We start from the raw sequence: 20,118 nt of genomic DNA, 5'->3' as shown, positions 1-20,118 counted from the left end.
CACATTCCTCAAGCAAATATCAGTTAGCTCATCTATAAACTGGGCCTACTACTATGTAGTACCTGCTTCATAGGTTTCTTGTGAGGTTAGATGACATATGCATACATCAGTCAGCACACTGCCTCACACAAGCTAAGCACTGGATAAATTTCAGCTGGCCTGACTTATTTTTGTGCTTTTGAGCAAGTCACATAGCTTTTTTGTGCCCACCGTCTCATTACTGAAGACCGATGAGCCCAAGACCGATGACTACTGTTTTGTTAGCACAGGGTAACTGCCCAAACAAGCAGCCCCTCAAATCTCAGGGGATTCTTTCTCTTCATTTCCTTGTCCAGTGAAGGTCACTAGGATTAGAATGAGGTCCTCACTCAATGAAGGTATACAAGGACCCAGTCACCTTCTACCTAGTGGCTCTGCCATACACCAGGGCCTTGTATCCTGTTGGCAGAAAAGGGAAGATAGAGAGCACAGAGAATCAGGGTCCTTTAGGGACCAGGCCTGAAAGTGATACACATCACTTCCTCCTATTTCCACTGGCCAGAATACAGCCACATGAGCCTCAGCTAGCCACAAGAAGTCTGGGAAATGCCATCCAGCTATGTGTTCAAGAAAAAATGGAAACAGGATTTGGAAAAGCATGGGTCTCCATCACACCTACCTAACATCTTCAGGGGGTTACTAAGAAGAGCACGGTTCAGTTCAGTTCAGTTCAATCACTTAGTCGTGTCCAATTCTTTGTGACCCCATGGACTGCAGCAAGCCAGGCCTCCCTCTCCATCACCAACTCCCAGAATTTACTCAAACTCATGTCCATTGAGTCGGTGATGCCATCCAACCATCTCATCCTCTTTTGTCCCCTTCTCCTCCTGTCTTCAATCTTTCCCAGCATCAGGGTCTTTTCAAATGAGTCAGCTCTTTGCATCAGGTGGCCAAAGTACTGGAGTTTCAGTTTCAGCATCAGTCCTTCCAATGAACATTCAGGACTGATTTCCTTTATGTTGGATCTCCTTGCAGTCCAAGGGACTCTCAAGAGTCTTCTCCAACACCACAGTTCAAAAGCATCAATTCTTCGGTGCTCAGCTTTCTTCACAGTCCAACTCTCACATCTGTACATGACTACTGGAAAAATCATAGCCTTGACTAGATGGACCTTTGTTGGCAAGGTAATGTCTCTGCTTTTTAATATGCTGTCTAGGTTGGTCATAACTTTCCTTCCAAGGAGTAAACATCTTATTTCATGGCTGCAGTTACCATTTGCAGTGATTTTGGAGCCCCAAAAAATGAAATTAGCCACTGTTTCTCCACCTATTCGCCATGAAGTGATGGGACCGGATGCCATGATCTTAGTTTTCTGAATGTTGAGCTTTAAGCCAACTTTTTCACTCTCTTCTTTCACTTTGTGAATGCAATTGTGAAAGTTCCGTGGAAAGCAGTCAACAAGCTATAGAAAAAAAGGGTGTTGATGACTAAACCAGGGAGTCTCTGTGTATTTTCTGAAGTGCTAAAATATACAGCAATTCAGGGGATGTGAGAAGAAACTAAAATATAATCAGCATGTCCATCTTCCTGTAGAAGAGACACCTGGACTTATAAGACTTTATCTCTCCACCTGTACCTTCCAAAATGAGCAACACTTCTGTGGGGGGAGGGAGGAGACAGTTAGGGAGTTTTGGATTGACATGTACACACTGCTGTATTTAAAATGGATAACCAACAAGGACCTACTGAATAGTACATGGAACTCTGCTCAATGGTGTATGGCAGCCTAGATGGGAGGGGAGTTTTGGGGGAAGAATAGACACATATATATGTATGGTTGAGTCCCTTCATTGTTCACCTGAAACAATCACAACATTATTTGTTAATTGGCTATACTCCAATACAAAATAAAAAGTTTCTTTTTATTTTTTTTTTAAAAGTTTCTTTTTAAAAATGATCTCCAACTAATAAAAATAAATGGAAAAAAAAATCAATATTAATTAAATAATCTTCTTTCTTTGTCCATTAGCCCAGTTTACAATGGGAGTGCAGTGGAAATATCTGTATGGAGAAAGAAGAGGGGAAGAACAAAAAGGTAGAAAGGTGTCACTTTGATGAGTGAAACTGTCAGAGAAGAAGGAAGCCTGAAGCAATCACTTGGTAGCGACCAGCCACCACCGTGGTAATTCAGGCCCACATGAAGACGCTGAGGAGTCAATCACAGTACTATCATGTATAATAGCCCTAAGCACCAGAATCAGCACAAAATTTATTCTTGGAAAATGAAAATAATTAGGTGCACATTTAAAATGCACTGCTAAAAAGGGAGGGACCAAAGCCACAATCATGGACCTCTTTTCATGTCCAACATCAGGTTAATGTCATGCTTGTAATTTACTAAACCAGTTGGGTGAGCACATGGAAGGCAGATGTGGCCATGGGCACTGGGTTATCTGCACTAGATAGACACCTTTTTCACCTTTTTGAGAATCTATATGGCTAGTCCTGAATGACAGAGAGCAGGTTTTGCATGGGCTTTGCTACATGAATGTTATCTCTTTAGGAATGCTCTAAGATCTGGCCAGCTTTGCCTCAGTATGGGGGTCCAGGTCAGATCTGATTCATCCTGCTGCCTTCCTCTCAGGAATTAGCCCCTTTGTTTTCCATTCTTTTGACCCAAGGAAGATTCAACCTAGTCAAAGGGAATGTAGTTGGTAGCCTCCAAGTGGACTCTGCTTTTAAGAGTTCCCACCTTATGATGTTGACCTATAGTCCAGTAATTTAGCTAGCAGAGAGCAATCAAAAGGATCAGTCAGGCCATTCTTGGACTAGTGCAAACCTTCGGGGAGGATTTGGTGACAGAATTGAAATAGAGACTTACAGTGTAGAGTAGGGATTGAGGCAGAAATGGCAAGAGAAGATACAAATCAATGCTTAGAATAAAATTTTTTCATAAAATACACAAACAATGATAAGAATTGTCCACCTAATCGTGGTGATTCTTCGTTTTCTTTTGCAACGTACATTCCCAGGAGAGTGTGAGGGACACTGAACAACAGTGTCCCAGTTTTTCAAATAAAGAAGATAAAATATTTGTTGGCCAAATTTTCAACTTCTACTTTTGAAGGCTAAACTTAAGTTTTAAGAATCATGTACCAAGAGAGGGTAGCGGTAAATCTCATAACAGTTTTTCAGTCTTACGTTCGGGATTCTTATTTATTTTCATTTTCATAAAGCTACTCTGGAAAGCAAATGTAAATGACTAGTAAGAAAAACAGCTCTATTGGTAACAAGTCCAGTTTATCAGCAATGTGTTAAAATCTCTAATCCTAATTCTCTCAACAGGGTGCCTCAACTTTTATATTTAAAATACTCTTCATCATGAAAAGTTAACAAGGACCAATTCAAACTGTTCTCCATTTTAGGAACTTCAAATGCAAAGAGAATTGGAAAAAAAATGTTATTAGCAGAGGGTGATTATAAGTGGAACTTCCCACCTCGACTTCAAACTGTTACTAATAACCACCTGACAGGCTTACAGTGATGCAATGTGGTCACAAAAGATTGGGGGTAGAACGTGCAGTTTCCTTTCTCAATGCTGACACAACCCTAGAGCTTACTACTCAACAGGAAGCACAGACTATACGAGTGGTAATAGGGGATTAGGGCTCTGAGAAACTGACGGATCTCCATCAGTTCCTTTTACATGGGCTACCAAATGTGTGTTTCTTTCTGAACCCCTGATATTCATGTGGAAACAAGACAAACAACACATTGATGTTATATCAGTATACCCACATGGTGCCTTATACAATTATGTCCTGTAATTAGCTGAAAACTGGAATGCTTTGTTTTTCCTATTACTCATTTGTTACTGTGTCACTTGAGAATAACGGGAGCACCAGACAAATTCTTAAGTTTGTACATTCACGAAATAATAAAGGCATGAGTGCCCGCTTTAGCATATAAAAGGATCAAGTTATTTATCTATCCTGTGAGGAGATGCATTACCTTAAAATGCATGTATCCGACCTCTGGAAAGAGACTTTCCTAGGAACTGAAATTATGAAGGCTCACACAATCTCACTTTACGGTTTAAAAAAAAATGGTGAAGCGGTTATAATTATGCCATAAAGCTTTACAATCTTTTTTTTTTTTTTTTTAGTTTTCAGTTCTGATTTTAGCAAGTAAAATATTAATAGAACAGTTCTGACTGTAGCAAGTAAAATAGAAGGGAATAACGAGAAGAAGCTAAATTGTAATTCAAAGATTAAAAGGTAGAGCAAATAAGCTTTTCCAAGAGTTGACCAGTGAGGTAGTGACTGGACAATTCCTTTACTTGAAGACAATCCCAGTCGCTCTGCATCAGCCTCTCTAAGGATTCATGCTGAAGGTGTCTAAATCCGAGTTAACCGAGCCCAGACACGAAACTCAAGTCTAACCGTTCTCACGGGCCGCAGAAGTTCCCCGGAGGAGGACAAAGGTCTCTGCGGTGCCACGGGCAGCTCCGCAGTCACCGTCCGGCCCCTGGAGGGCCGCGCGCAGGCTCTCCGCAGCCGCAGGTCTCTGCCACCTGCGACGGGAGACGTTGCTGTCCCGGCTCCCTCCCCCACCCCTCCCGCTTTTTTTTGCCTCTGCACTGCCAATGAACTCCTTTCGTGGTGAGAGGATGGACTCCTTGTCGTTTCCCCGCCCAACCCTGGTGCCCACTCGCCCATCCAGCCACCACGACAGTCACGCGCACCCTTACTTCTGATCCGGGACCACTCGCGCGCGCACCCTATTTCTCCTCTCCCGGCCGCGCGCGCACACACACACACACACACACACACACACACACACCTCGACAGCTCCCAGGTACACACACACACACACACACACACACACACACACACACACACACACACACACACACACACCTCGACAGCTCCCAGGTAGAGTCCTAAGCCGCTGACCTCCCTTCCCAGCACCCAGATGTTGCAACTCGGCTGAAGAAGGTGCGAGAAATAGCCCACTTGGAGAGGGAGGCAGCGAGGAAAAAAAGATGCCGGTTTCAGAGCTGTCCTCCCTGGATGCCGAGTTCAAAGTAGCTAAGAGGGTGCACAGGAGAATACCGGGACTTCCCCAGGGTCCCCGCGGACCGCGGCCTCTCCGCACCACCTGCCTACAGCAGGGTGGCCAAGCCTCCACCATCCCAGCCCCACGGTGGGCTGGAAAGCCGCAGGCAAGCAGCCAGCGGAGGCGCGGTGGGACCCGCGCCGCCCGGGGCCCCGCCCTCTGCCCCGCAGCGCTTCCTCGCCGCGCAGGGGAGAGAGCGGGCGCCCCGCCCACTTCACATCTGGCCAATGGGGGCCCAGGCCGCGCGCTGTGTGGCCCCGCCCCCGCCAGGGAAACTTGAAGCTGCCGAAAAGTTTGTACAGAGGCTGGACCGGCCAGAGCGGAGCTGGAAACCCGGCAGCCCGAGAGGAAGATGAACCGCCCCAGGTCAGCGCCTCGGGCCGAGGGGACCTCAAGCTGCCCCCAGGGCGTCAGAAGCGCCCTCAGCTGTAGCCGCCAGCCCCGGTAGCCGCCCGCGCTGCCCTGGGCTGGGGAGGAGCGCGGCCCGAGCCGCGTACCCAGGCTCGGTGCCACCTGCGCGTGCCGCCGCACACCTGAGAGCTGTCCGCCCGCGGACGAGTCCCGCGGGCTCCGCAAAGCTTGGATCGTCTTTGAAGAAACGAAGGAAAAAACGAAGGAAAAAAGCAATCCATGATCGGGCTTCACTGACCCACTTCGCTGCTCTTCTGTTCCTCCAAGTTTTTGAAAGCTGACCACTGACCCCAGTTCCGGAAAACTGGCAGCCACCGAGAGCAGGCTCTGAGAAGGCAGAGGCTTGGCAAGCTCCACATTGAGCAGGGCACGGCTGAGGGCAGGTTGAAGCCTTGTCCAGGACATCTGAGGCTTGACCCTGGGGGCTTACGTAACTGCAACCTCCGCGGCTTCCACAGGTGAGACAGGGTTGGGGGCACTGGGCAGAGAGCGGTGCGGGCGCCCCTTGAGCGTAGCCTGGAAATGAAGAGTTCTCTATTCAAATTATCTTCCATAACTTGTTTTCAGCGAGACTTTTATTGACTCAGAATCTGTCGGGAAAACGAGCAAGCCACTTTTCCCTTGAGATAGGCCTTGTTCATCTTGGCAGTGGAATGAGTTGGGTTGGGGAGAGGAGAGAAAGACAGTATCAACGTATAAATATTAATGCCGGTAGAGTGGTGCTGCCGGCAGGACTTATCCGGAGCCTGGAGATTTCGGTAGCTGCAGTTGGTAAGTGGCTACAGTCCACAATGTTGGATCGAGTTGCTCCCCCCCGATCTCATCAGCATATTGTTTCTTGGGAGCGGGCCTGACACCTTTTTGCAAGTGGTAATTTCTTCTCATCGCTTTTTCGTCTCTCTCCTATTCTCCACAGACCCAGCCTCGCACTCCAAGGCAGTGTACCGTCGGCCACCACCATGACCGCCCCTGGGACCAATGCATCATCCTCCCAGGCCTCCAACCCACTGAACAGCCCAGTGACCATCCCAGCGGTGATGTTCATCTTCGGGGTGGTGGGTAACCTGGTGGCCATCGTGGTGCTCTGCAAGTCGCGCAAAGAGCAGAAGGAGACGACTTTCTACACCCTGGTATGCGGGCTGGCGGTCACCGACCTGCTGGGCACGTTGCTGGTGAGCCCGGTGACCATCGCCACCTACTTGAAGGGCCAGTGGCCCGGGGGCCACGCGCTGTGCGAATACAGCACCTTCATCCTGCTCTTCTTCGGCCTGTCGGGGCTCAGCATCATCTGCGCGATGAGTATCGAGCGCTACCTGGCCATCAACCACGCCTACTTCTACAGCCACTACGTGGACAAGCGGCTGGCCGGGCTCACGCTCTTCGCGGTCTACGCGTCCAACGTGCTCTTCTGCGCGCTGCCCAGCATGGGCCTGGGCAGTTCGCGACTGCAGTACCCGGCCACCTGGTGCTTCATCGACTGGACCACCAACGTGACGGCGCACGCCGCCTTCTCCTACATGTATGCGGGCTTCAGTTCCTTCCTCATCCTCGCCACGGTGCTCTGCAACGTGCTCGTGTGCGGCGCGCTGCTCCGCATGCACCGCCAGTTCATGCGCCGCACCTCGCTGGGCACCGAGCAGCAACACCACGCGGCCGCCGCCGCCGTCGCCTTGGCCCCGACCGCCTGCCGGGCTTCCCCGGCCGCCTCCTCCCCCGCCCTGCCGCGCCTCAGCGACTTTCGCCGCCGCCGGAGCTTCCGCCGCATCGCGGGCGCGGAGATCCAGATGGTCATCTTACTCATCGCCACCTCCCTGGTGGTGCTCATCTGCTCCATCCCTCTTGTGGTGAGTGGCAGGGGCCCGGGCCCCACTCGGCCCTTTTCCTGCGTCCACCTCCCTCCTCCATCGCCCGCTCCCTGCTCTCCCTCTCCTCGGCCACCGGCCACCGACGTGTCTCCTCCAGGTCGGGGCTGGGGTCCCCACGCTGGGCTTCTCAGAGCAGACTGAGGCTCTTTTTAGGCCTCGTTGCTAGCGAGGTGCAGCAGGTGCCTTTCCCCTACATCGCCGAGTTTCTTTCCCCGAAAGCCTGGTTTCCTCTCCCTCCCGGGACAGCCCCTACCTCTGGCTGCCTGACAGTGGCCTTGAGCCTTCCGAGAACACGCGCTGCTCTCAGATGGAGAGAGGAAACCGCTTTAGTGTGACTGAGCCCCATCCTCAGGCGGAATCCGAACCGTCGGGGACGGTGATTTCTTTGGTGTCCACTCCTTAACAGTAGTAGGGTTTTTAGTGTTCTGATTTATGTCCGTTTTTTTTTTTTTTCTTTTGGTAGCTTATGTCGAATTTTAGAGCTTGAATGCATTTTGGTCTAACTCCTTCACTTTACACTGGGAGTGACTTGCTTAAAACAGTCCCGCAGAACTAGACTGTCAAGCTAAATTCCTCGCTCTGTGCCATGCAGTGAGTCCCCCAGGAAAACATCTCGGTGCACATGTGGCCCTCCACGGGCGAGGCCCAGAGCTTCATTCTTTCTAGGGGCCCGGAAAGCAAGGTGTTTCGGGGACCTGTTGAGGGCAGACTGATGCACCTGGGGTATTGAATTCACATTCTCAACTGGGAGAGGTAGAGTGCCCTTCTAGAGAGATGGGGCTTTAGAGATGGTCACCTTATTTATTGCCAAACCAAAGCTTTGCAACTTGAGATGAACCTCAGACCAATCTAACCCCAACGCTGCTTCTGTAATATGACGTCATGTCTCCCTCCTAGAACACTTCTAATTTTGGCCTTCGAAACAGTGTGTGAGTTTGGGTTTTGGTACACTTTATTTTAAGGACACCATCTTCTTTAAAATGGCCTTGCGTTAACTTTTCAAATGTTTTAAAATGTCACAAGCAGAAAGTTTGAAAGTCTGCCTAGTTCTCCTCTCTTTGCACTGGAAACCCATGGGCAGATGCACATAATACTTCATCTAGAGTTTCTCATGAAAGCAACTAGTCCTGAGTTTTTCTATATCTCAAAACACCACATTCCTGGAAATTCTAAACTATCAACTTGAAAAAATTGGTTTTGTTTTTTTAATGTTGATTGGGACCATGAGAAAATACATGTTATAGGCTATTATTCCATCTTTTCCCTTACTAATACTGTTCAGAGACTTTAAGATAAAAATATTATATAATAAAATTGATATTGTATCTAATAAAATATTTTAATATAAAATATTATATAAAATTACAGATGGATAAAATTCCTTCCATCTGTAAATGGAACTCCAAGGTGGCAGAGAGCCAGTGTACAGTAGCTTCTTGCCAATTTGTATGAACAGAAGTAAATATAATTGGCCAGAAGGGCCTTTAAGCCGTCCCAGGACCCAGGATAATTTACAGCGTTAATTGAGCCACATAAACATATTTTACTGTCTGTAATGGCACCTTTAGAATAGAGGGAGATTTTAGAAGAAACAACTCTCTGGCTGGGGCCTCCTTCTGTGGCCTCTGCCTTCTGTTTTACAGAACAGTAAATGCCAGAGTGAGTGGTTGTTATTTACAGAACATCCACTTTAAGGAACTGAGGAATCACAGCTAGAGGTTTAGCAACACGCACATAACTTTTAAACTGTGTTTTGGTTGGAGGCAAGCATGCGAAGCTGTTGATGACCACACAGTCACAGATGAACTGTTCTCTTCAAAGCCTCTTATGGGCTGAAATGGTAGATCCATGGCAAAGCCATTTATCACAAAGCCTTTGACATTATTTGAGAAACAAGAGGCAAGAAATTATAGGACTTATATTTGTGGTTTGCAGACCGACCACATTTAAACTAACAAGGATTGTCTACTCTTTGTGAGGTCAGTGTTGGGTAGTGATATTAAGTCTTTTTACCCTGCAAATTGAAAATGGCTCAGCTGAGAAGTTAACACATAGACATACCTTTGTAAGTAATAAGAAATCATACAAGTAATGGTAGCTTCAGAATAGATTTAATTGTAAATTAATGATAAGAATGATGTCATTATATTACACACCCACCCACAGTTTAGCAATGACTGAAAGAATTAAAAAGTGAAGCATCCACAACTGTAGCCTTCCTTGGATCACTTTTACAACTTTCTTGGTTTCTGTTTTTTTTTCCCACATTTCTCACATTCATGTTGTAATTTGAGTTGAAAATTTCTGAACTCTGACTTTTAAAACAGTTGGATCTATCTTCAGTTTCAAGGAAACTAATGAAGAATCTCTTCTAACTTTATCAAATCAAGTTAGTTGGTAATCCTGTTTGAGGCAAATTAAACCCTTCCAAACATTTAAAATGCTTTGGAAATAATAGAGCAAATACAGTTTATGTGCAATTTCACAAGTCTTGACTTACAATACATAAGGAAAACAAGCATCACTGCAAAGCGGCCACATTTTTGTCTTTCAGATATCAGAGAAAGAAAAATGACAGTGGCTCTTAAAGGCAGTTGATATTGAATTTAGTATAAAAGTCAATTTTAATTTGTTCTCCAAAATATATATATCTCATAAATAGAACTTGGAATGGAAATTTGAGAAAGGTTGGAAAAATTAATTGCAGTTATATAAGGAACTGTGCTGAAGTTGCAAAATTTTTTAAAGTGAGTCATAAGCAATGAAGAGAAAAGATGTAAATACAATCAACAGGGAACATTGCATGACAAGGTTTAGTGGGACAAGGTTAATGTCATATTGTCTGTTCTGTTTATAAGCAGTCTCTGGTTTTTGAAATACAAGAGAAGCTAAAGAAATGAAAGAGTTTATGCTCAAAATAAATAAAAGGGAATGAATTCTTTGGAAATATTCAAGTGAGACAGCCTAAGGTCCTGGTGTTAAATGCTGCAGCTGGATCAATGTCTGGTACCTAATTTTGTTACTAATGTTAGACATTATTGTAATCCAGTCTTTGGCCTCAGGGCTAAACGGTTACACTACAGGATTTGAAAGGCATTTTCCCCCATGCACAGGCATGCTATGGCAGTATTTATTGCTTACTTGTTTCTTTTATTTTCTTTCTTCTTACTCTGAAGTAGCAAGCCTTCACCTCTATTAAGAGTAGAAGGGCCAGTTTGATTCATCTTCTGCCTGGGAGGAGTGAAACTTAGGAAAATAGCTTCCTTTAAGTGTTTATTTGGTTCCTTACTATAAACTAGTTGTCTGTATAAGCCTTCATCAGCATTTGATTGCCAAAGGTTTATTAGAGCGGAGGAGAACTGTGTAAATAGATATACTTTTGTTTACTGCAGGCAGACTGGAAGTGGAAACTAAAAGAAACTGATGGGGTTGCAGATGAGTTAAAAACCACATCTAGAGGTCCATGAAGAATGGCATAAATCCAGGCACTATTACAGCAAAACCTGAAGGATTTGATTATTTTTCAAATAACTTTGCCTAAATTTTAAAAAAGTAGCAATTCCCAAAAGCAGAATTTTAGCCAAAACATAAAATTGCAGACCCAGGAGTAGTACCTTGAAGACTGGAGCAGCACATAAAAGTAAGGTTGTTTTCCCTGCTTCTCTTCTGAGTCTTTAAAAGCGCTAGGAAGAAAAGAGGGCTGACCAATATTTTCACTGTCTCTGCACCTCAGATTCCTCAACTGCAGATAATGACTTTATTTCATGCTATTTCCTGGGTGGCTGTGAGTGAGTCCTAGTCTAAGACTCTTTTCACCATGCTTTGCTGACCTGTCAAGGCTTGATTTTATGGAACATCTGCTAACAAGATATCTTTCCCCCAGAGCTGAAGTGATTCTTGAAGGTTCTTGTTAGAATGTTGAAAGTTAAGGGTGCAAAGAAACTAAACACTTGAGAAGTAAATTTTCAGTGTACACAGTGACCTGTAAAGGTGAAGCAGTTGATCTGCAGTTAAATAGTCGGTCAGTGATGCAGAGGGAAGGAGAACCGAGCTCTCTCTCATTCCACCACCCATCCAAGAACTCTCTCCACTCTCCTGTACTTAGAGATTTTTGTCACAAAAAAAAAAGAGGTGGGAAGAATTTCTAGTAATGCTGTGTCAATTTTAGACCCTTCACAGGGCAGTTAGATAACTGACCACACACAGATCATTCCTTTCATGTGCTCAGAACAGAACAAGGAGCACATACAAATCCAATCACAGGTTCCCGTCATTTATTGGAAAGCATTTCTATTTCGACAGTCAACTACCAAATCAGTCTAATCAAAATTTCAACATTCCTTTTCAATTAGACATTCCCTGCCGACAGGTTAATTCATTAAACAGGAAGTATGTGTTTTAGATACCATGCGCGTCATTAACTATACCCCAAAGCGACCTCTAAGCTGTGGTTTTCATGTTATTGATATAGTCCACAGTAGCCAAGCTTCCACATATTTGTACTAAGCCCTTTCATGATTTTGCTCATAAATTATACGGAGCAGAGAGCTAGGATTTGAACAGAACTGGGCATTTATCTTTACAACCTGTAGCCTTCCTTATAGCTTCCCCATCATCACACTTAATTTGGGGTTTATCATATTTTTTCCAAGTTATGTTCCTGAATCCTAATCTCTAGCCGTCCTCAACAAGTTTAGAATATTGTCGTGTATGCCAGTTCTAACAACAAGCCACATGTGCAAATCTGCATCTACTGAAGAAATAGACTAATGAAATTGCAAGAGACTATATACGTTGTTTGTTTTCAGCGAATTCTTTTAAGGTGTCCCCCACCCACCTCCCACTCAGAGGTTGGTTTTCTCAGCAGCACACTCTTCCAACACTGAAAACTGCCTGAACACGTTTATTTGTGTAACATACAGAGCCTGTTGGACAAGAATTGCAGAAAAGTGCTCTCTCCTCCCTTCGTGAGCTGGAGTCCTGCTGTGGATGGTCCCATCTTAATCTGGGGTCTACCCCTTTGGGGAAGCAAATCAAGTAAAGCCTTTAAAGTGAGGCAGAGATGGCTGTGATTTTTTTTGAAATCTAGTGAAGTGCATGGAGCTTTTGTTCACTTTTGTCTTCTTTTTCTCTATTCAAGTCAGTCTCCATTGAGATCATGCTGCAAAGGAAAGCTCCGTCTTCATTTTTTTCAAATAATTTTACCAGCTTTTGAGAATGTTTTCATCTAAATTTGGAATGTTGCTTTTCATACTCATCTTTGCTGCTACCCCATGAGCTCTGCTTTCCTGAGAAGACATGAAATGACCAGGTTCGCTAGCTTATATTAATTGTAAGCCCTCTGCCCACCGCCCCCCCTACACGCACTCCATGGAGCACTGAAATAAGTCTCCTTTTCATGCCTTTATACAGTAGTTTCAATTAATTACTACTGAGCATGAAGTGAGCCACAAAATAATTCTTTGCTTGCCTCTTGTCACCTTGATTATGAAAGTTCACTATTAATTTTTTTTACAACACTGACTTTTCTGAAGGGTCATAGGAATTTAAAAAAATAAATGGTAACTCCTAGTTTATTCCCTTAAATAGCTACAAATTTCATTCCTTCTATAGCCATTTCAGGTGTTAAAAAAATTTCCTCCTTTCAGTAATAAATGTGTTTCCCTCGAGGAAGCGGTGGGAGAAACAACTACCAATGAAGCATTTCAATGTTAAAATTTTAAGAAATGCAAACTTTAGATTTAAAATTCTGTTCTGAAAGAGGGTCTTGAAGTGGCTGGGCAAACCTCTTAGGGAGGGCTGTGGGACCAACTCCCAAGTAGAGCAACACTGCCACCTACTGGCTAAAAGTCTCAAATTCACCCAAATCCTGCCTTGGGTTTTTTTCTAGAGGCTACACTCAGGGGAGGGCCTAATACTAAATCCAGATTTATTTATTTATTTATTTATTATTTTTGGCCTGCAGATAGTCCCTTTTTATTTATTTTTTTAATAGATATGATATTGTTTAATCCTCTTGAAAATAATACAGTCCAACAGAAATTAAAAAGAAAGTAAGTTAAATTGTCTCTGTGCAATTTCAAATAATCTTATCTACAGAGAAAATTTTGTTATTCATTTCCACAGTCCCATTTGACTCTTTGTGACTCCATGGACTGCATCATGCCAGGCTTCCCTGTCCATCACCATCTCCCAGAGCTTGCTCAAACTCATGCCCATTGAGTTCATGATGCCATCCTAAATCCAGATTTAAATCCATCATTTCTTTTACCCTTAAGAACCTACTGTGTGACGTGAGTAAAATACAGACCTCATGCTCTGTATTTTACCAATAATTCCATTGTCAGGAGATAATTCTTAAGCAGAAAGCTAGCTAGTCTGGTAAAACAGAAAAAGCAAAATGAAAGTCATTTGGAGACCTGAGGCCCAGGCCAGAATCAGCCAACAGGGTGGGGGATCTAAAGAAGGTTCTCAAAACTTCCTGGTTTCAGTAGCACTTCATCTGAGAAAAGGTCTGTAGACCTGAGGGAATCTCTGTGCCCAGGCACAGCTGAGAACCTCAGTGAAGAGTATGGTAGGGAGAGACCAAGATGCTTTGTTCCATTGGTTTTTGAAAGGACAGAAGGTCAGTCATCCTTTGTCTTGGTAGAATCATTTATACAAGCATAGTTTCTAAAAATATTTTAAGAGTTGTCATCATAGGAACTTCACTGCAGGGGGGTGTGAGTCCTGTCCCTAGTCAGGGAACTTAAGATCTCACATGCTGTGTGGTTTGGCCAAAAAAAAAGAGTAGTCATCATATACTGTTGTTCATTCTAGTACACTTTTTATTTAGCTGTCTTCCAGAGATCAAGGGAATAATTTCATCTTAGAGCCATTTCACTATTTTATTCTATGAGAGTTACAGGGCTGTATGTAATTGCTTATCCAAAATATTTAGGACCAAGTGTGTTTTATTTTTTTATTTTATTTTTTTTTTACCAGAATGGAATTTTATTGTGTAAAGTTTATAGAAGTATGACTACTATTCTTCTGTACAAAGTGTGTTTTAAATTCAGAATATCTTGGCTTTTAGGAAAGTAATTTAGTCATCTACTATGTAATATGTAATATCCCCATCAGAAACTGGAATGGTACCTCTGGAGCAAAACATGGGAATATTCACATCAAGTGGACTAAATAAAATTATAAATAGCATCTTGGTCTAGTCAGTTCAGGTTTTGCAACCAAAAACAACAAATGAATATCAAAACAACAGCAACTTCTTGATAAAGGATTATAGACCTGTAGTTGATTGAGGTCTAAATTCCAGTATAGGAAGAAGTAGAAATACAGTTACATCCCACTGATCTAGCATCATTTAGAAATGTGTCATATAAGTTGACTTTTGCAGATTAATGAGATTTATTTACATGTTTTAGACTTCCTTTTATCCAGTTTATTATAAATCTTTCTAAAATATCCCTATTCTTTCTTAGTGATTCATACACTATAAATATTGTACTGTATGACAAAGTGGCAGTGTCATCAACTCTTCTTAATGTTAGACATATTTGCCCTTAGTTAAATGGCTCCAGCTATGCTTTTATAGTTCTTTCTTCTTTTTATGGCTTTTAATGCATCTTTCTTGGCTGTGAGACTCACCTCTTACTTATCCCTGACCTAAAATAATTACTATAGCAAGTAATAATTATCAAATAATTATATTATCTTAAAAACCACTATTTTTATATGAATTATTGTGAGATTTTTATATAATGATCCTGGTGGAATTAGAAGTAAGACTCAGATAGCATCATCATCTTTTAACAGTAAAATTTTGGGTTTTTTGGTGTGTGTCTTGTGTGTGTATTTATATACACATATATATTTATTTAGATATTGACATATAACATTATATTTATTCCAAGTGCATAGCATAATGATTTGATATTTATATATGTTGCAAAATAATCACTATGATAAGTCTAATTAACATCCATCCCCATGCTTAGTTACAAGATGTTTTTCTCATGATGAGAGCTTTTAAGATCTACTCTTTAGGAGTAAGTATGGAAGTGTATGTTTTACAAGTGCTTTTTCGAAGTAGACTCACAGATATAGACAACAAACTAGTGGTTACCAGTGGGGAGAGAGAGGGGGGTACAATATAGAAGTAGGGAATTAAGAGGTAAAACTACTAGGTATTAAATAAGATACAAGGATATATTGTACAACACAGAGAATATAGCCAGTATTATATAATAACTATAAATGGAGTATTACCTTTAATAATTGTGAATCACTGTACTGTACACCTGTCATTTACATAATATTGTACTTTAATTTTAAAAAAGAGAAAGAAGTGCCTTTTCCACTAAGGAATAAAATGATAATTTTCCTCTAGTTTACAAATTTATATTCTCTTCACTGAGTCTGGTCTGTCCAGAGTGCTCCTGGCTGTTTATTCTAAGATGCTCCAGAGATACAAAGGAGGGGTGGATTCCAGTGGAGGCTTCAGGATGGATTCAGAGTGGCAGATGTTGAACAGAACTATAGTTCCCAAGCAGCAGGGAGCCATTGAAGGTTTAGCAGCCGAGTAGCATAATCAAATCTGCATTTGAGAAATAATCTTCCGGTGGCAGGTTGGAGGATGGTTTGGAGAGAACAGGAAGTGGAGATGGGAAAGCTAGTTCGGTGGTTGATGCAATAATCTAGGTGAGGAAGGCAGTTAGAGGAAAAAAAAAATGGGAAAGATTTTCTTTTTTTTCTTCTTTTATTATTATTTATTTATTGACACAATTGGTTTATGGAAAAGGTTTTTGAAGTAAGAGTTGATAACACTAGATTATTATTATTATAACTAGGGAACAGCTTCATATAGAGAAAATAAAAACTATTCTCTGGCCATTCTAGATGATAATAGATTCAAATATTGATTTAAAATTTCCATGTTTAAAAGTTTCTCACTATTCTGTGAGAAAGCACAGAAATGAAGTTAATAAAATTCTTCTCCAGGAACCTTTATGCCTATGTTACCTGTACACACATTGCATTCTTTTATCCATCTTTGACCTAGAGAAGATATTCATAAGGTAGTTACTGATATATTAAAGTTATACTAACTTGATAAATGGTAATTGGTGGTCTTCCTGGTTCTATATACGCTGCTCTTTTCTCAGCACTTTTTTTTTTTTTAAACTTTAAAAAAGTTTTTGACCATGCACCAGGGTATGTGGGATGTTAGTTCCTCTATCCAGGGATTGAACCCAGGCCCCCTCCATCGTAAGTACCAGTCTTAACCACTGAACCACCAGGGAAGTCCCCTCTTGGCACTTAATAGAAAACAGGGCAGCTAATGTTACTAATGGCTCAGTCGGTAAAGAATCCACCCGCAATGCGGGAGACCTGGGTTCGATCCCTGGGGCTGGAAGATCCCCTGGAGGAGGTCGTGGCAACCCACTCCAGTATTCTTGTCTGGAGAATCCCATGGACAGAGGAGCCTGGCGGGCTACGGTCCATGGGGCCACAAAGAGTCGGACAGACTGAGCGACTAAGCACGCACAACAAGGTTACTACGTTAGACGTTGCACGCAAATGTTTTCCCAGTTGATGAATGAATGCTAAACACTAAACGCGGGTATCTCCTTCACGCAGGTGCGGGTGTTCGTCAACCAGTTATATCGGCCACAGTTGGAGCCAGTCATCAGCAAAAACCCGGATTTGCAGGCCATCCGAATTGCTTCTGTGAACCCCATCCTGGACCCCTGGATATACATCCTCCTGAGGAAGACAGTGCTCAGTAAAGCCATAGAGAAGATCAAATGCCTCTTCTGCCGCATCGGCGGCTCGCGCAGGGAGCGTCCGGGGCCGCACTGCTCAGACAGCAGAAGGACGTCCTCCGCCGTGTCGGGCCACTCCCGCTCCTTCCTCTCCCGGGAGCTGAAGGAGATCAGCAGCACGTCGCAGACCCTCCTGTACACGCCGGAACTCAGCGAAAACGGCCTCGGGGGCGGCAGGAACCTGCTGCCGGGTGTGCCCGGCGTGGGCCTGACCCAGCTAGACAGCACGTCGCTCAGGACTCTGCGGGTATCGGAGACCTCAGACTCCTCCCAGGGGCAGGACTCAGAGAGCTTCTTACTGGTGGACGAGGTTGGCGGGAGCTGCCGGGCTGGGCCCGCCCCCAAGGGGAGCTCCCTGCAAGTCACGTTTCCCAATGAAACGCTGAACTTATCCGAAAAATGTATATAGTAGTGAAGGGAAGACATACAGCACTATCTCTGGAAGCTTCGAAGATCCCGTGCAATAGACACATCAGTGAACTGTTTGGCCAGTGCTGAGAGGGCTCTTTTCATTCTATCACGCACGTTAGAGAACACCCGGGCTTCTGAGCACTTTGCAGACAGACGAGTTGCTCCTTCTGGGTCCTGAGGTCCGAAGCCTTGGCTGCCACCTCGCTGTGATAATAGCGTTTCGGTGACAACTTGATGGCTGGGAAGATGGACCCTCAGTTTTTCTACTTGACAGGCGGACAGCATAAGTTTTGCTATTTTCATAAAATCAAGAGCTTTATATGTGGCACACGGCAGAAGTCCATGTACCGAAGGGCTCTATTCCAATAAACCATAAAGGACTGTCTTGTGGATGATTTAAGGGTCTCACTAAAGCATGAAATGTGAATTTTATTGTTGTAAATATGATTTAAGGTATTTAAAGTATTTTCTTCTCTGTGAGAAGGTTTATTGTTAACACGAGGTATAATAAAGTTGTGGTAATCCCTCTCCCCCTAGTATAACCAGCTGAAGTTGCAGATGTTAAGATATTTTTCATAACCAAGGTCAGGCCATGGTGTTGAAAATTCAGTGAGTCAGATCTATAAAATAAATACAAATTTTTAAAACAAGTTTAGCACTATTAAAGGAATAAAGCAAAATGCTATTTAAGACATAGACATTACAGGCCAAAATATTAAAAGTTCTTTCCAAGCTATGTGTAATACATAGTGAAAAATGTTTAGTGATGCTGCATGTATCTATCCAGAAAACTGTGATTTCAGGAGAACCTAACATGCTGATAAATATTTTGTACTTTTGTCTTCATTAGCTGGTACTTTTTAAAATGTAACAAAGCTTTTAAAAAGTGTTAGTAACCCATAATTGAAGTGTGTAATATAAAAAGTAAGCAGCTTGTTTTCCCCCTTGGAAATGTGTATAGTTTTACTTTCCTAAGGAATGACTTAGAATATTCTTTGATATTTAAGAGAAAGGCAGATTGCACCATGAAGGGTTTTAAGGGAGGTGTGGAAGGATTGATTAAATTAGCCTTTCACAGATGTCACAACAGAAGGGGTACAAAACTTGGGCATGTAAGAATCATCTTCTAAAAGTTTTGTGTAATGCCCAGTCATGCTGTACACACATCTGAAGCACCTTTCTCAAAGAAATATTGAGCATGTTTTGTTGCTTATAGTGTCTTTGTGAATTGCTTGGTTGTAATTAAATTGAGCCTGATAGTAATGTGGTTTTAAGAAGCAGTTGAAGCAACTGAAATTATTTTGGAGATTATAATAAATAAATACACTCAATTGGAGTTTCATGTCATCTGTTTTGGAAACTTGTGTGATTTTTGTGTGTTTGTTTCAGGTCATCTTCCATCTTTTTAAATTGAAATATTTTAACTTATTTTACAAATAATGTTCAATGTAAAGTTGCAAGAATAGCACAAAGCCTTGGAGCCACTTAATAAAGAATGGCATTTAGAAACCAAGATCTGAGTGCAAAGTGTGCTCAAAATTACCAGTTTGTATGGATGGAGACAGTATTATGCTTAACTTGCTACATGTAAATAATCTAAATATTTATTATTAAAACATTAGCATAGACTTGTGGTCTTTCCTACTTGTAAATTCTCTAGATCTCTGCTTTTCAAACTTTAGCATGCATCAGTCTTTTGGAAAGCTTGTGAAAACACTAAGTTTCTGATTCAGTAGTTCTGTGGTGTATCCCAGGTATAGTGATGCTGCCAGTATGAGAACATACTTTGAGCAACAATAATCTCCAGGAGCGAGGTTATAAATTTTTTTTTTGCAATTTTTAAAAGATATTTTTGAATGATACCAGAAAATCAAGACTGTCATTTTCATAGACCTGATAGCTTAGTGATTTTCAGCTAGCTCAGAAAAGGAGATCTGTTAGACATGGGGAGAGGGAGGGAGTGGGTGAGATGTGTGGAAAGAGTAACATGGAAACTTACATTACCATGTGTAAAATAGATAGCCAATGGGAATTGCTGTATGTCTCAGGAAACTCAAACAGGGGCTCTGTATCAACCTAGAGGGGTAGGATGGGGAGGGAGATGGGAGGGAGGTTCAAAAGGGAGGGGATATATGTGCACCTGTGGCTGATTCATGTTGAGGTTTGACAGAAAACAACAAAATTCTGTAAAGCAATTATCCTTCAATTAAAAAATAAATACATTAAAAGAAATATATCCTATAATCAACCATAATGGAAAAGGGGAAAAAAACAAACAAACTGAAACTTCTAAAGTGTTCTATTTTGCCATGCTAACCAAAGACTTTGGAAGGTGGTCAGGGACAGGGAGGCCTGGTGTGCAGCAGTCCATGGGGTTGCTAAGAGTCAGACAAGACTGTACAACTAAACAACAACCAAAGACTAAACACAATGTTTTCAGAGAGTGTTTTACTTGTTAAAGAGGCTTTTATTTTTCTTCCATGTATATGGACAATGAGACAACATATCAGTTC

The 20,118-nt window shown here is 42.7% G+C and overlaps 2 protein-coding genes across 3 annotated transcripts; one reads left to right on the top strand and one right to left on the bottom strand.

Annotated features, from left to right (window-relative positions):
• Positions 1-1,316: 1,316 nt before the first annotated feature.
• On the bottom strand, positions 1,317-5,913 carry LOC122454357. 2 transcript variants are annotated; one of them, XM_043488791.1, is made up of 2 exons: positions 4,899-5,913; positions 1,317-1,441 (listed from the first exon to the last, which is right to left on the bottom strand). In XM_043488791.1, exons 1-2 carry the CDS (start codon positions 5,911-5,913, stop codon positions 1,434-1,436), a joined length of 1,023 nt encoding a protein of 340 aa, XP_043344726.1. In that variant the 3' UTR covers positions 1,317-1,433. The 2 variants fall into 2 exon arrangements, with proteins under 2 accessions (XP_043344726.1, XP_043344724.1); XM_043488789.1 differs by lacking the exon at positions 1,317-1,441 and adding an exon at positions 4,745-4,821 and having other exon boundaries at positions 4,893-5,913.
• On the top strand, positions 5,834-18,952 carry PTGER4 (prostaglandin E receptor 4). Its single transcript, XM_043488788.1, has 3 exons — positions 5,834-5,966; positions 6,425-7,352; positions 17,010-18,952. Exons 2-3 carry the CDS (start codon positions 6,468-6,470, stop codon positions 17,601-17,603), a joined length of 1,479 nt encoding a protein of 492 aa, XP_043344723.1. The 5' UTR covers positions 5,834-5,966; positions 6,425-6,467; the 3' UTR covers positions 17,604-18,952.
• The last annotated feature ends 1,166 nt before the right edge of the window (positions 18,953-20,118 follow it).

Source organism: Cervus canadensis, chromosome 16 (assembly GCF_019320065.1).
Source record: "Cervus canadensis isolate Bull #8, Minnesota chromosome 16, ASM1932006v1, whole genome shotgun sequence".
NCBI lineage: Eukaryota > Metazoa > Chordata > Mammalia > Artiodactyla > Cervidae > Cervus > Cervus canadensis.
This window is presented reverse-complemented; position numbering and strand designations above follow the sequence as displayed.

What these genes read in the sequence shown, in the direction of transcription:
- LOC122454357 (XM_043488789.1), bottom strand. Translation starts at nt 5,913, where the DNA reads ATGTCCTGGACAAGGCTTCAACCTGCCCTCAGCCGTGCCCTGCTCAAT. An exon ending in TGGGAGCTGTCGAGGTGTGT is followed by an intron (nt 4,822 to 4,892) that starts GTGTGTGTGTGT and finishes GGAGCTGTCGAG; the next exon opens with GTGTGTGTGTGTGTGTGTGT.
- PTGER4 (XM_043488788.1), top strand. Translation starts at nt 6,468, where the DNA reads ATGACCGCCCCTGGGACCAATGCATCATCCTCCCAGGCCTCCAACCCA. An exon ending in TCTGCTCCATCCCTCTTGTG is followed by an intron (nt 7,353 to 17,009) that starts GTGAGTGGCAGG and finishes TCCTTCACGCAG; the next exon opens with GTGCGGGTGTTCGTCAACCA.